Source organism: Paramisgurnus dabryanus, chromosome 9 (assembly GCF_030506205.2).
Source record: "Paramisgurnus dabryanus chromosome 9, PD_genome_1.1, whole genome shotgun sequence".
In the NCBI taxonomy this organism is placed as follows: Eukaryota; Metazoa; Chordata; class Actinopteri; order Cypriniformes; family Cobitidae; genus Paramisgurnus; species Paramisgurnus dabryanus.
In genome coordinates this window covers 12,338,849-12,354,390 of record NC_133345.1, presented here as the reverse complement: position 1 = coordinate 12,354,390, position 15,542 = coordinate 12,338,849, and the positions used below count along the sequence as shown (strand labels likewise).

The window sequence follows — 15,542 nt, the reverse complement described above, 5'->3', positions numbered from 1 at the left end:
AAAAGCTGTGTTTTGATTTTTTCCATTTCCTTTAAAGATGCTTTTTAACTCTTTCCCCACCAGTTTAAACAAATGCCAGCAATATAATACAATAATATAAACATACAATATATCAAATGACCGTGAACAGACCTTCTGCTAACATACACACGTACAAAACTCTGTGCAGCATGTTTACTTGCTAAACAGGCAGCTGACTCCGACATAATATTAGTTTGCATCCATGTAAACTCATAATTAATTCCACTTGCGTTTGAATGACAGCAGAGAGACTCGCCCACCATCTTGACAGACCGCCCCCTCACAGTATTCAGGACAAAAACGGTCGAAAGTGGACAAAAGAGACGGATTTAAATACCAGGTGTAAACGTGATGTGTCTCTCTCGTTCACTTGTGATCCGATCGATGAAAACACATCTTAATACCAAGTGTAAGCAGCCCCTACGGCTTTTTCCTGGATTAATCTAAACCCTGTCCGTGAAAAGAGTCACACTTAAAGGGTTTTGTATCTGAGATCTTCATCATATGTCATGTGCCAAAATCAAAGAAATACAAACTGTATTATGAACCAATGAAGGATAATTTATTAAGATGATAACAAAGTACAACAAGCATTACAAAGTTTTCTGTTTGCATGGAAGGGTACGATTTACAGGTTTAAAATTCACTGGTTTGTAAAAACAACTTGTAAAAACATAACACACAGTTATTTCTTGGACATCTCTCGACCCATGACAGCTTTTTTAGTGTTTCTCTCTGGATGTAAGAGGATGATGTAGCATTTTGGGGCAAATATGGCCACCAGTAATCCAAAACTGGATGCCAAGATGGCAAAAATCTCCACAGCCACTGCATATTTCCCTGGTGAGCTGACATAAGCTGGAACAAATGTGATCCATACAGCACAAAAGATCAACATACTAAAAGTAATAAACTTTGCTTCATTAAAACTATCTGGAAGATTCCTTGCCAAAAAAGCTAACATGAAGCTCACAGCTGCCAGAAACCCAATGTAGCCCAGCAGCACAGCGAATCCAGCCACTGAACCAATAGCACATTCATAAACGATTTTGGAGCTGACATACTGACTGTTTTTATGAGGTGTTGGAGATGCAGTTGACAGCCAGACAACACATATTGCCACTTGGAGGGCAGTTAGGACCAAAACGGTACCTCTTTGTTGGGCTGCTCCAAACCATTTCATAGCACCTTTACCCTCTGGTCGAGATGACTTAAACACGGCTATTACCACCATAGTCTTGACCAGAATGCTGGAGACGCACAAAACAAAGCTAATGCCAAACACAGCATGTCTTAACTGACACGTCCACAACTGTGGTCGGCCAATAAACAGCAGCACACACAGGAAACAAAGTTTGAGTGACAGCAGCAACAGGAAGCTGAGTTCTGAATTATTGGCGCGCACTATAGGAGTGTTGCGGTGATGAGCAAAAATGATCATGACAACAGCACAGAAGCAGGTGCCGAGTAGAGAAGCAGTGGTCAGGGAGATGCCCAGAGGTTCCTCATAGGACAAAAACTCCACTTCTTTAGGGATGCAGTGATTTTTTTCTGGATTGGACCAAAACTCATCTGGACACAATGTGCACTCGTTTGCATCTAGGAGAAACAGAGTAGAATTTTTTTTTTTTATTAATTATACATTTAAAAAGTTTTGAAATAGGGTATACATTTTTTTACCTGTTGTATTAGAAATCTCTCCATCTGCACATGGCAGGCAGTCAAAACAGCAGACAGGAAGGCCTTTCCTCCTGGCTCGTCTGGTCCCTGGTGGGCAGCTCTCACTACACACAGACCGTGGAGGCTGAAGGATACATCAACTGTTATGTACATGCAGGCAAGCATGTGGTGTATCAGTTGCACACTGAATGTTTATGTAACATCCCTCACTGTGCATTTATGTTTCATGATTTTGTATTAAAGGATTACTCCACTTCAGTGGCAGCCAGTGACTTCTTTTTTCAAGGGCGCTCGATGCGAAGTTTGCCTTTTTTCAAAATGTGTTCTGTGCTTTGAGAGATCCTGTGTGCATCATGTGTCATGCCAAAATAAGTGTTTACTGATAAGGGAGTGTCTTGCGTGTATTGTGTGAACGTGAGCATCTCTTTTATCATAAACGGTTTTGACGCGTGTGCAGCAGCCACTTATTTTGACAAAACACGCAGAACACATATTTTGGAAAAGGGAACCACACACATGACACTCCGAACACTTATTTTGAATTAGCGCCCCTTGGATGAGCATTCACGAGTCGCCACTGCTCCACTTATAACTTACATAATTTTCTCAACCCCATGTCATCCAAAATGTTGAAGTCTTTCTTTGTTTGGTCAAGATTCTTTTTTATCTAGCAAAACAATTGTCATTTTTGGCAATATGCACTTTTAAACCACAACTTCTCGTCTTGCACCAGCTGTGTGATGCACCAGTGCGACCTCACATAATTGCTTAAGCATGTCAAAAGGTCATGCGTTACATTTGTGAACCATTAACTGACACAAAGACATTAATTAATATAATTCCACATAAAACAATGTCAGAACGGTCCTCTTTCTCCACACTTACAAACACTGGGGTGGTAGTTTCACATACGTCATGGCTGGCACGTCACACGGCTGGTGCAAGGCGAGAAGCTGTGATTTAAAAGTACTTTTTTTTAGCTGAAAATGACTATCATTTGGCTAGATAAGACTCTTTGAAGCTGCTTTAAAACTGTAACTGTTGGGTCCAATAAAGTCTATTAAATTGAGAAAAATCCTGGAATGTTTTTCTTTAAAAACGTAATTTCTTCTCGACTGAACAAAGAAATGCATCAACATTTTGGATAACATGATGATGAGTAAATTATTAAAGTATTATTAAAGTTTTTAAAGAAAATAAAGTAATCCTTTTAATTGTTTTTATCTGTATATGCACAAAGGATTACACGACAAAACATGCACACACAGACCATGGGGATTAAGGGGGCACAAGATCTATTGTATGTTAGACATACTATTAAAAATTATGATTAACTGATTAACTAAGGTATTTATTTATAAGACACATAGATGTTCAGGCCTGGCAATAATAGCATTCACCAACTTTCTGTTTAGTGTAATCAATACATTCTCAGTGATCATTTTATAGCTTTGTGTTATTTTAGTATATATCTGACATAGGGTGACATTAACATGCATTGGTGATTACTTTTCTTGTCTCAAAGTTCCAGTATAATGCATCTTCATCCAGTGTGAGCACCTTCCCTACTGAGGCCCCTTCAACCACCACACCGACTCTGCTGACCTTTATTGACCCATCAGCTCGGTGCCAGTTCATCACATCATAGATGGCCAGAGCATCTCCATTCTTATCAAATGACACATGGTCCCCAAAACCTGTGGTGAAGTTTACTTTCTGTAGGTAATGAACCACCTGCTTAGCAACATAGGAGACAGGTGTAATATATATTTTTGTATTGCATGAAAACTTAAAATATTTCCTATGTTAGAACATGTAATTTATTTGTATTGCTTTGTTTCTTAACTTGTAAATCTCACCTGCCAGGGCTGCAGGTTTGTTACGTCCGCACAGGTGTTGTCACTGAATGGTCCTCTCCCCTCCTGACACTGCATCAGATCATGAAGTGCATGTGCCAGGGCATAAACTGCTTTGTACACATTATATGAGGCCCTCAGTTCTGATACATCAGTGTATGCTGTGTTTGTGTTGCTGAGATCCTCTTGCCCTGTACATAGTTTTTCTTTGTCTCCAATCTCAAACTTGCACCCAAACATGTTCTCCCAAAATATTCTCACCATATTGTTTTTTGGATCATTGTCAGGACGGAGATAGTACAAAAAATCATGAAGTCCCTGGATTTCTCCACGGCGGATGGCGATGCCCAGTGTGCCACCCAGGAAGGGCAGAAGACGCTGAGTGTGGAATACAGGAGAGCTGGTCCAAGCTTCACTTGCAATCCACTGCTTCCCTGTCACATTTTGCAATGCCACTTCATCCATTAAAGGTAACAGATAGGCTTCAGTGGAGAAAACCACCACAACTTTAGCTGTAGAGGTCTGAATCACTTTTACTATGCGCTGAATATCTCTGTGATTGTTATCACGGGGCAGAATTTCAGAAAAGCCAACACAGCCTCCAAACAGCTGCACATCTTGGTAGAAGGACTGAGCAGCATAGATGCCATAATCATCATCACTATAGATAAGACCAACCCAGGTCCATCCAAAATGTGTTAAGATCTGAACCATAGCTCGAACCTGAAAGGCATCACTGGGGATAGTTCTGAAGAAGGAGGGATATTTCTTCCTGTCACTCAAACAGGAGCAGGTGGCAAAGTAGCTAACCTTAAAAAAATAGACAGCAAATGCATCTTTAGTACTGCAAAATAATGTTAGTACATAAATGAGTTTTTATCTTTCAGAAATGTTTAATTTTACCATGGGCACTCGAAACAGGCCCAGTACACTGGAAATTGCAATGGAGTGAGTGGATCCTGGATCCCCCACAATTCCTATCACTGGTGGTGGTCCAGTACAGTTAAGGTTGGAGAAGGACTCCTGTGTCCCACTTATCAAAGCTGTGGCAGCACGAAATGACACTCCAAGCTTGACACAGTTGTCATAAATGTAATAACCCAGGGTGATGTTCGGCAGCAGACGAGGATTTTTATTGATTTCCTCTAATGCAAAAACCATAGTCAGTGCCTGCTGAAAGCTTGCCATATCAAATCTAGAAAAGAACAAGATACATTTTATATTGCTGTACTGGTTTTTTTTTTTACAATCTCTTTTGATATTTAGAATCTGTTTTAAATGCACACGTTTGTTTCTGTATTTCCGAAGACAGTTTAGCAAATTAACACTGACAAACATGCAATTCTTTAAAAAATGTAAATAATTCAGCTTTTTTGTTTAGTCTCTTTAAATTGGTCTTTCACACTTGTTCTTATTTCCTTTGTCCCCAGACTCACTTCTCACAGTATGGTGGTTGTGGCTCGGATCTAAAGCTCAGCTCTGGAAACACTGTGAGAAAGTGAACTTCAAACAAGCCTCCAATGACAAGGTCTCCGTCCTGATACATCCCATTCAGCTTGAAGTGTCCCTGAAGCCGACAAGTGCTTGAACTGACCACGGAAGCGACAGACATGCAGTTAAAGGACAGGTACAGACATATATGTAAAGTGATCCACATCTCTCTTTATTACCAGCTCATGCATTTGTCCCAGTTATTTATAATAAGGATTGAACTGTATGGGGTGTTGCTTTGAAGCAGCAGGCGGTGCCAAGTAGGCCTCCCAGGAAATCTCTTTATTCTTTATCTTCTTTAATGTGGTTTATAGAATGACATTTTACAGTAGTTAAACCTCATGTTTGTTGTTGTGTAATTTCCCATTTATTGTAGTACTGATCATCTGATCACTGTAAGTCATTAAAGTTAAAATAAGTCACCCTTTCAACTTAAAATGTGTGACCTGTGTTGTGAATGAATAGTACATATACAGTATAGTGGAAATGTTCTACTTTGATCATATTTTGTGCTATATCATAGTTGAGATTAATTTATTGTTTTGTAGAATTTTTTTTTAAACAAGGTACAAACTTTTGACTCATACTGCATATCATGCTGCCCAGGTGAATTGTGTAGACCAGGTTTATTTCTAGGTTGTCCTGTAGATGGCAGTGTATTCCTAGATTTACATTTACAGTATGGTCACATATCAGAGTTTGTTGATTTGTTTATTCTGTTGAACACAAAAGAAGATATTTTGATAAATGATGATAACCATCCAACAAAGTTGTTGGTACCCATTGACTTCTATAGTAGGAAAAAAAATACTATGGAAGTCAATGGGTACCGCCAACTTTGTGGTACCATAATTTATCCAAATGTCTTTTTTTGTGTTCAACAGAGTAAAGAAACTCATACAGGTTTAGATCAACATGAGGGAGAGAAAATTATGACATCATTTTGATTTTTGGGTGGACTATCCCTTTAATACCTTAGTAGGATAAAATATTGTACAATCAGATGATCACTATCACCCTTCCTTATCTTTACTAAGAGACTGTTTAGCTGGACCAGGAAATAGTGAATTGTAAGAGGATGTCACAGTTTATTACTGTTTTCTTTCTAAATATAAATAGTTTCATTAGTATATTGTTTTTAGTTTCTGTTCTGTAATTTTTTACTCTTAAAGGTGTAGATTTTAAATTAGTTTTTTGTTTGATGTGTGTGATTTGTATTGTGTATATAAAAAGTTCTTTGAATTTAACATATTACAATCACAGTTTTATATACATTTTGCCTAAATATATATAATTTTTATTGTTTCGATTACAAAAAATTGCCAAGTGTTACAAATGTAAGTGATTATGGCTGTTTATTCAAGTAAAGCATAGACACAATGTCATAAAGATATTTTTACTGCAAGCATATAAAACTATTTCTTCTCTATCCCTCTTCCCATTATGGCTTTTTTAGTGTTTCTCTCTGGATGTAAGAGGATGATGTAGCATTTCGGGACAAATATGGCCACCAGTAATCCAAAACTGGAAGCCAGGATGGCAAAAATCTCCACAGCCACTGCATATTTCCCTGGTGAGCTGACATAAGCTGGAACAAACGCAATCCATACAGCACAAAAGATCAACATACTGAAGGTAATGAACTTTGCTTCATTAAAACTATCTGGAAGATTCCTTGCTAGAAAAGCTAACATGAAGCTCAAGGCTGCCAGAAAACCAATGTAGCCCAGCAGCATAGAAAATCCAGCCACTGACCCTATAGCACATTCAAACACTATTTTAGACCTGATATACTGACTGTTTTTATGGGGTGTGGGAGATGCAGATGATAGCCAGACTGCGCATATCACCACCTGAAGGGCAGTTAAGACCAAGACTGTGCATCTTTGCTGTGATGAGCCAAACCATTTCATAGCACCTTTACCCTCTGGTCGAGATGACTTAAACACGGCTATTACCACCATAGTCTTGACCAGAATGCTGGAGACGCACAAAACAAAGCTAATGCCAAACACAGCATGTCTTAACTGACACGTCCACAACTGTGGTCGGCCAATAAACAGCAGCACACACAGGAAACACAGTTTGAGTGACAGCAGCAGCAGGAAGCTGAGTTCTGAATTATTTGAACGGACTACAGGTGTTTTGCGGTGATGGGCAAAAACGATGGTGACAACAGCACAGAAGCAGGTGCCGAGCAGAGAAGCAGTGGTCAGGGAGATGCCCAGAGGTTCCTCATATGACAGAAACTCCACTTCTTTAGGGATACAGCGATCATTATTTGGGTTCGACCAGAAGTCCTCTGGACATGCTACACATTCAGTTAAATCTGTATGCAAGGAAGAGTCAGAAATTTTAAACAAGAGATAAAACAATGTGAAAAAGCCTAAGCAAATGAAAGTGACAGCATAAAGAAAAAGGTTTAATAATTACTGTATTTTTTAAATGCATGTTTAATTTGCAATGTACAGTATTAACTTTTCTTGTTTTGCTATAACAATTTTTTTCACCTGTTGTATTAGAAATCTCTCCATCTCCACATGGCAGGCAGTCAAAACAGCAGACAGGAAGGCCTTTCCTCCTGGCTCGTCTGGTGCCTGGTGGGCAGCTCTCACTACACACAGACCGTGGAGGCTAATGGATACATCAGTCATTACTTGTAACATCATGCAGTGCATATATATGCAAAATAGGCTGTCATTGATGTTTAAATCGGCTATATTTAAATTTAAACATAAAATGTTATTTACTTTTCTTGTCTCAAAGTTCCAGTATAATGCATCTTCGTCCATTTTGAGCACTTTTCCTGTTGCAGCCCCTTCATCCACCACACCGACTGTGCGGACAATGATTGACCCATCAGCGCTCGGCTGCCAGTTCATCACATCATAGATGGCCAGAGCATCTCCATTCTTATCAAATGACACATGATCCCCAAAACCTGTGGTGAAGTTTACCTTCTGTAAGTAATAGACCACCTGCAGAATTTGCAAACAGAATAGATGTTGTATGTTTCTTTTACTGCCTTCAGCTTTTTGTGCACTTGCTATAAATTTTATCTGTAAGTAAATGCACTTATTAGTCTCACCTGCCAAGGCTGCAGGTTTGTTATGTCAGCACAGGTGTTGTCACTGAATGGTCCTCTCCCCTCCTCACACTGCATCAGATCATGAAGTGCATGTGCCAGGGCATAAACTGCTTTATACACATTATATGAGGCCCTCAGCTCTGATACATCACTGTATGCTGTGTTTGTGTTGCTCAGATCCTCTTGCCCTGTACAAATGTTTTTTGCTGTACTGTCTCCAGCCTCAAATCTGCACCCAAACATGTGTTCCCAAAAGATTCTGACCATATTATTCTGTGAATTGTTGTCAGGGCGAAGGTGTAGTAGAAAATCACCCAGTCCCTGAATCTCTCCACGTCGGATGGCAATACCCAGTGTGCCCCCGAGGACAGTTTTAAGCCGTGCAGCAAGAAGCACAGGTGAAGTGGCCCAAGCCTCACTTGCAATCCATTGCATGCCTGTGACGTTTTGCAACAGCATCTCATCCACAAGGGGCAATAAATAGCTTGAAGTGGAAAACACAACCACAACCTTTGCTGTGGAGTCCTGCATAACATGTATTATGCGTTGTATTTCCTTGGGGTTGTTATCAGTAGGTAGTATCTCAGAGAAAGCCACACATCCTCCAAACAGCTGAACATCCTGATGAAAGGATTGAGCGGCATATTTACCATAGTCATCGTCACTATACAGAAGACCAATCCAGGTCCATCCAAAATGTCTCAAGATCTGAATCATAGCTCGGACCTGGAAGGCATCACTGGGGATAGTTCTGAAGAAGGAGGGATATTTCTTCCTGTTACTCAAACAGGAGCAGGTGGCATAATAGCTAACCTTATAGGGAGATGAAAAAAGGGAAAAATTAAACAAAAAGGTTACTTTTACAGAGTTATTGTTTAAGCAGAAACTAAAACATTTTTGAATATTTGCACAATACTATAATCTTTACCATAGGCACTCTGAATAACCCCAGTACACTGGAGATTGCTATAGAATGAGTGGAACCTGGGTCCCCAATAATCCCAATCACTGGTGGTGGTCCAATACAGTTTAGATGAGAAAGTGGCTCATTTGCCCCACTTATCAAAGCTGTGGCAGCACGAAATGCCACTCCAAGTCGTAAACAGTTATCATAGATTTGGTAACCAAGCTTGATGTTAGGCAGCAGGTTGCGATTATTATTGATCTCATTTATGGCAAAAACCATAGTCTGTGCCTGCTGAAAGCTTGTCATAAAAAATCTGGAAAAAACAACAATTAAGTTTGCATTTCATATAATCAACATACTGTAGATACATTTAAAACATTTACATTTACAGTATAAAAACATTTATAATACATTTAAAAACTTTAAATACATTTTCATTATATAATCAATTATTTAGGCTTTGTCCCACAAACAAAATAGTTTTTATGTTATACAAGCAGTTTCATTTCAGTCCTGTATCTTGTCATGTTTCAGCTCTTCACATGATACAGTATCAATTAAATGTGACCACCACTGACAAGGGACAGTGCAATACAATTGTTAATTTGAAAATAAATGAAGCATTATGGTCCAGACTCACTGCTCACACTGTGGTAGTTCTGGCTCAGTTGTGAAGCTCAGCACTGGGAATGCTTTGAGGTATTGAACCTCAAACAGACCACCTATGATAAAGTCTCCATCCTTGTACATCCCGTTCAACTTGAAGCGTCTCAGAATCTGACAGGAGTCTGAACTGGCCATCATAGATAAAGAGATATAGTTAGATAACAGGAGCAGGCAAATATGCAGAATTATCCACATCTCTTACTCCGTAAGTGCCTCTTTATCTTTCTGTATGACCCTCACACACTGATTTCTTTTAAAGATTGTGTGTGGTACTTTATAGAGCAGGCGGTGCCACATGGGCATGAAGACGTCATTTAGCCGTTCTTGAACTCTCCACCTTTTCATCCTAACATAAACATTTAATTTGATTTCATCTATCATTAACTATAATCTAATTATAACATTAAATATTAGTTAAAACAAATATCTTATATAGTTTATACTGTAGTTCTTTTTTTATATAATAATTCTTATTACACTGCAAAAAAAAAAAATTCAAGGAAAAAAATTCTTAGTATATTTGTCTTATTTTCAGTAAAATATCTAAAAATTCTTAAATTAAGATGCTTTTTCTTGATGAGCAAAACGACCCTGTGTAAAAACACCATTTAGTTTTTTATAACATCAAATTTATAATCTCAAATTATGAAATCAATTATAAATTAATTTATATGATTTAATTGATAAACAAATGTGTGCTTGTGTGTTTATGAACCATGCTCAGTATTAGTGAATCTTGTTTAGTGAAATTGGTTGCTAATTCATCATTTGTATTTTATGAATTTGAATTCTTGTTCTTTGTGAACTATGCTCTGTATTCTTTATCATTTTATTTTTAGACTATAAAACATAATTTGTTACATCACACAGCTCTGATTCCATCTCATCTGCATTCTGCTATTTGGAGTCTAGATGGCAGTCGAGTGCTTGAATTTGTTTTGTAATGCACCTGTGGTCCATCACAAAGCCCTGCCTGATCCTCCTAGGGGTAGGTGTAATTACTAACACACATACCGTGTTCATTGCTTAGCAGGTTGTACCCATATACAACTGAAACTATGCTTTCTGTTGTGTCTGTCTTGCTTAATGCAGCTAAAACATTCAATGCTGCCTAAAATAACTTTCAGGATTCAAAATGTCCTCCTTAGTTGAACATTTCAGGATTAAAACTTTCACCCCTGATTGGCCTGATTAGTGTCGGTCCTGTCTACATCACCAATCCCAGAAAGTACACTGTTGCTTACAATCCATGTGTTTGTTGTAGTCCAACTACAACAGTTGGAGATGTAAATGCTAGTGTTGTAGTCAAGACCACCTAAACCGAGACCAAGTCATGACCAAGACCAAGACAGGCCAAGAGCGAGACAAGACCAAGACTTTAAAGGGTCGAGACCGAGTTGAGACCAAGACCAAGAAAGGCCGAGACCAAGTCAAGACGAAGACCATTGCAAGTCACTGCATTAAAACACTTATGATAAAATGTGGAATATGAATATGATTAGGCACTTCATGTCTGTGTGTTTGCGTGTGCGTGCGTATGTCATCAGAGAAGTTGATAAAATAATTAAAGGCATTGCAGATATGTGGGAGTTATCTTTACTTTATAAGAAAATAAAAGTGAACAAACACTAAAGAGCTGAAATCAACTTAACCATTTATTCTGAACTGTCTTTCCATGGCTTAACACAATGCAGGTGTTTTAAGTAATAAAATTAGAAAAACTGTCACTGGGAGAAACTTAATCTATGCTTAAACAATGCCAACATCATATGCCAAACCTGAATAAGCTGCATAAATTAATGATAAAAAATAAATTTGTGATGTGGTCTTGACCGGTCTTGAACTAAAATTCCGAGTCCTCTTTGTCTGAGACCGAGACGAGACCGAGTAAAAATGCGGTTGATTCCAAGACGAGACCAAGACCTTTAAAAAGTGGTCTTGAGACAGAGACCGGTCTCAAGAACTACAACACTAGTAAATGCGTCATCATTTACTATGGAGTATGTACATTTTGCATATAGTTAAAATGTACTAGTACACACACACGCCAAAGGAAATGTAAAATCGTGAATCGTATAATTTGCCAATACAACTTGGCTCCATTATCAAAAACACCAGCACCTAAAAAAATCTGCCCATTTATTCCTGAATATTCCTGAATTTATTCCGTTTTTTTTTTTGTCAAAGCTATGTTTTGTTCCACTCAGGATATTCTGGACAGGGATTGATTGAGGACTTCCGTCCGTAGAAAAGGTGAGCCCAGTTTAGTTGTGGTCTATTAAGTGTGTATTTACATTTTGTAATGTAAAAGTTTGGTACACATGGCTATAGTTAGCTGTTCACATGTGATGCTAAACCTATTATACCAATAATTACTGTAGTTTGTTATTGTCTCATTGCCATGTTTAATGATCATCACTTCATTAGCTTCATTACTTTATCCCTTTCGCGCTTCTAAAACTACTTCAAGAAGCTACAAAAGCGCCAAGCATCTGCCGGCACCGTCCCGCAGCGAAAGTATAAAACGAGTGGCAGGTGCAATACCAAATCAGCTTTATTTGCTTTGAAAGCCAGCAGTCTATCTGCTATTGAGAAACTCTCATTTCCTGCTCGGAAGTACGCCGTTTGTTGAAAGTTAGACTGAAAGTACCACAGCGGAAAGCTGGCGGATTTCCACCTCATCGTATTTCTTTTTTCTCAGTTATTTGAACTTGAGTTTGAGTGTGTGTGTTGGCACTTCTCTGCGTGCTTCACCAACTCAGCAAAGCTAAAGAGTGTAATTTCCCTAAAGAGCAGCACGAGCTGAATTTGTGTCTTTGTAAAGCCAGCCATCGTGGATTTGCAGAGACCTCCGTGAATGCCATCACCACTCTGTTCTGGAAGGACGATCTCCGCATTATGTTGCTGAACCAGTCAGCTAGTGCATCTTTTGTCTCTCAGCACCGTGATCCACGGCCAGCAGAGGTTCCGATGGAGACGGGCGGCTCATGTTCTACGATGCCTCCGTCCTCTGTCGGTCCTCCTGATGAAGACTCGGTGTCTGTCACTGCATCGGGGGGGCATATATTTTGGACGTCGATGCGGATCCGCTTCCTCCTTCAGGTAGGGTTGCGGAGCCTGTCTTCGACCCCAATATGGCGGACATGCTCTCTCGGTGGCGGTTGGCTTGGTGTGGACTTAACCCCCCCCACCCAAATTTTCCCGCCTTGATGACTGGTACTTTGGGGCTGCTCGGGCTCACGTTTCACCCCTTACCCCCTGTACCTTTCTTCCACGAGGTTCATGATGAGCTGACTCGGTTGTAAAAAACCTTGTTTGCCTTCCACAATCGCTCGTTTCAGCCATCACCCCTCACCACTCTCGACGGCGGGTTCGCTAAGGGTTACGCTGGGCTCCCAACAGTGGAGCGCCTGGTTGCGATGCAACTGTGTCCAGCTGGTGCCCCTGCCTCCTGGAGGGACCAGCCAAACCTTCCCTCTTTGACCTGCAAGCAGTCGACTGGTGTAATGGCAGCTCCCTATCAGGCTTGTGGGGAGGCTCTGCATGCTATGACACTGCTGCAGATTCACCAGGCTAAGGCTCTGAAGTACCAACACGGGGGTGATCATGATTCGGCTGCCTTCACGGATCTTTGTGCAGCCATGGACCTTGCGCTCCGTGCAACTAACGACCGCACAGGCAGTCTGGCGTGTGATGTCCACCTTGGTGGTCCAGGAAAGGCATTTCTGGCTGTGCCTGGCAGACTTAAAGGAGGCCGACAAGAACCGGCACCTGGATGCTCCGGTTTCCCAGGCTGGCCTGTTTGGCGAGACCGTTGAGAACTTCGCCCAATAGATCTAGGCTGCCCAAAAGCAGACTGAGGCTATCGCTCAGACCATGCCGCGTCAGAAGAAGCCTACGCCTGGTCCGTTGATGCCGGCACCTCAATCTGCCTCTCGCCGAGAGCACCCTGCAGTGATCACCCCCACTCCTCCCCCATGGACCACTTCTCGCAAGAAGAAAGGAGCCAGCCGGAGCCATTCTTAAAATGACATCCTAACCCAAACCACATATCTAACCCCAATCCCAAGCGACAATGGTTTGAAAATAGGAAACATTTCAAGCTATAATGAAATACAGTAACATTCCTATCTTACCATATCTGCGCTACTCACCTGGCCAACGGTGAGCTCAAACTGCCAGAAGCTGGCAGAAGGCTCGATAGCTACCGATGGTGGATGCACTGGCACACAACTGGCCGCAGGGTTTATGTAAATATGCGTTTCCTCCAGTGAACCTTCTTGCACAGACACTGTGCAAAGTCAGGGAGGATGAGGAGAGCATAGTACTGGTTGCTTCTTACTGGACCACCAGGAATTGGTTCCCAGAACTCACGCTCCTCGCAATAGCCCCCCCCCCCGGCGGATTTCCTTGAGGAAGGACTTTCTTTCTCAAGGAGGGGGCACATTATGGCACCACACACCCAACCTGTGGAATCTCCATGTATTGTCCCTGAATGGGGCGCGGATGTTCTAAGTGATTTACCACAAGCTATATCTAACACCATTGCTGCAGCACGAGCACTATCCACGAGACACGCCTATTTGCTGAAATGGAACCTGTTTGTTGAGTGGTGTTCTTCTCAACAAGAAAACCTCTGAGAATGCTCGATCAGCGTTGTGCTCTCTTATCTTCAGCATCGGTTGGAGAGGAGGCTGCCTCCCTACTCCATTAAAGTAGACATTGCTGTGATATCTGCTCACCATACCCCGATAAATGGTAGGTCAGTGGGTCAGCACGACCTGGTTATTAGGTTTTTAAGGGTTGTGCAACAGCTAAAACCCTCACGGCCCCCCTTTTTCCTCATTGGGACCTGTCCATGGTGCTGAAAACCCTGCAGGTCCCTCCCTTTTAGCCTTTGCAGTCAGTGAGTGTCACGTTTTTCTCAATGAAAACTCTGATTCTGGTTGCATTGACCTCTCTTAAAAGGTTAGGGAACCTCCATGAATTTTTTGTCGACGATTCGTGCTTTCAGTTCGGGGCTGTTGACTCCAGTGTAACACTGAGACCCTGGCCAGGCTACGTGCCCAGGGTTCCAAACACTCCTTTACAAGATCAGGCGGTGAGCCTGCAAGCCAGACCCAGCCATGGCTTTGTTTTGCCCCGTAGGCGCACTGCGGGTGTACATGGACCGAACCCAAAGCCTCAAGACCTCAGTCCAACTCTTTGTCTGTTACAGTTGTCAGTAGAAAGCTTTCACTAAGCAGAAGATGTCCCATTGGATTGTGGACACCATCGCCCATTGCTTATCAAATGCAGGGCACCCTTTGCCCCTTTAACTCAAAGGCTCACTCACCTATGGGTTGTTCCATATTATATTTGCCACCCATTTAACCACCTTAGGGGGTCGCTTCCTCGTTTTATACTCGCCCGGCGGGACGGTGCCAGCAGATGCAAATACCTACATGCCAAGTTCATTGGCGCTTTAGTAGCTTCTTGAAGTAGATTGGTCCCGCGAAGCGCATTCCCAATACGCCGGTCACAACGTGACGTCTCTGTTCCCTTCCTTCAGGGAACGAGGGTTACATATGAAACTGAGACGTTCTCCTTCTATGTCTGGTCATGTGCCAGATCATTGTTTGTTTGTTTATGGTAAGCACCCCTGCATATCTTGAGTTTACCCTTTACTTTAAAAAACTTTTAGAGAATCAAGACTTAGGAGGAAAATCTAACTGTAGGCACATAGTTTTGATTAGTGTAAATACCCAAAAATTGATCATTGGGAATCAGAGACTTTAAGATAAGGCATCAGTTGATAAGTGAAAAAAAAATTAGGCAGTGATCTCTTTAACCT

General features: G+C 41.1%; 2 protein-coding genes across 2 annotated transcripts; both read right to left on the bottom strand.

Moving 5' to 3' along the window:
* Nucleotides 1–706: 706 nt before the first annotated feature.
* On the bottom strand, nucleotides 707–5,261 carry LOC135773419 (extracellular calcium-sensing receptor-like). The gene is made up of 6 exons (XM_065282972.1): nucleotides 4,994–5,261; nucleotides 4,461–4,752; nucleotides 3,561–4,367; nucleotides 3,211–3,435; nucleotides 1,702–1,825; nucleotides 707–1,620 (listed from the first exon to the last, which is right to left on the bottom strand). The coding sequence occupies exons 1-6, from the start codon at nucleotides 5,212–5,214 to the stop codon at nucleotides 707–709; spliced, it is 2,583 nt and encodes an 860-aa protein (XP_065139044.1). The 5' UTR covers nucleotides 5,215–5,261.
* A 1,129-nt stretch (nucleotides 5,262–6,390) lies between these two features.
* LOC135773181 (extracellular calcium-sensing receptor-like) lies at nucleotides 6,391–9,904 on the bottom strand. The gene is made up of 6 exons (XM_065282667.2): nucleotides 9,684–9,904; nucleotides 9,065–9,356; nucleotides 8,137–8,949; nucleotides 7,799–8,026; nucleotides 7,559–7,682; nucleotides 6,391–7,377 (listed from the first exon to the last, which is right to left on the bottom strand). Exons 1-6 carry the CDS (start codon nucleotides 9,902–9,904, stop codon nucleotides 6,464–6,466), a joined length of 2,592 nt encoding a protein of 863 aa, XP_065138739.1. The 3' UTR covers nucleotides 6,391–6,463.
* Between the last annotated feature and the right edge of the window lie 5,638 nt (nucleotides 9,905–15,542).

Coding starts and splice junctions, on each gene's coding strand:
- LOC135773419 (XM_065282972.1), bottom strand. CDS start 5,214: ATGTGGATCACTTTACATATATGTCTGTACCTGTCCTTTAACTGCATG. Junction 3,436..3,560: donor CAAACCTGCAGCCCTGGCAG/GTGAGATTTACA, acceptor GTTGCTAAGCAG/GTGGTTCATTACCTACAGAA. Junction 1,826..3,210: donor GGAACTTTGAGACAAGAAAA/GTAATCACCAAT, acceptor TGTATCCTTCAG/CCTCCACGGTCTGTGTGTAG.
- LOC135773181 (XM_065282667.2), bottom strand. CDS start 9,904: ATGTGGATAATTCTGCATATTTGCCTGCTCCTGTTATCTAACTATATC. Junction 9,357..9,683: donor GAACTACCACAGTGTGAGCA/GTGAGTCTGGAC, acceptor TGTTTTTTCCAG/ATTTTTTATGACAAGCTTTC. Junction 8,027..8,136: donor CAAACCTGCAGCCTTGGCAG/GTGAGACTAATA, acceptor CAAATTCTGCAG/GTGGTCTATTACTTACAGAA.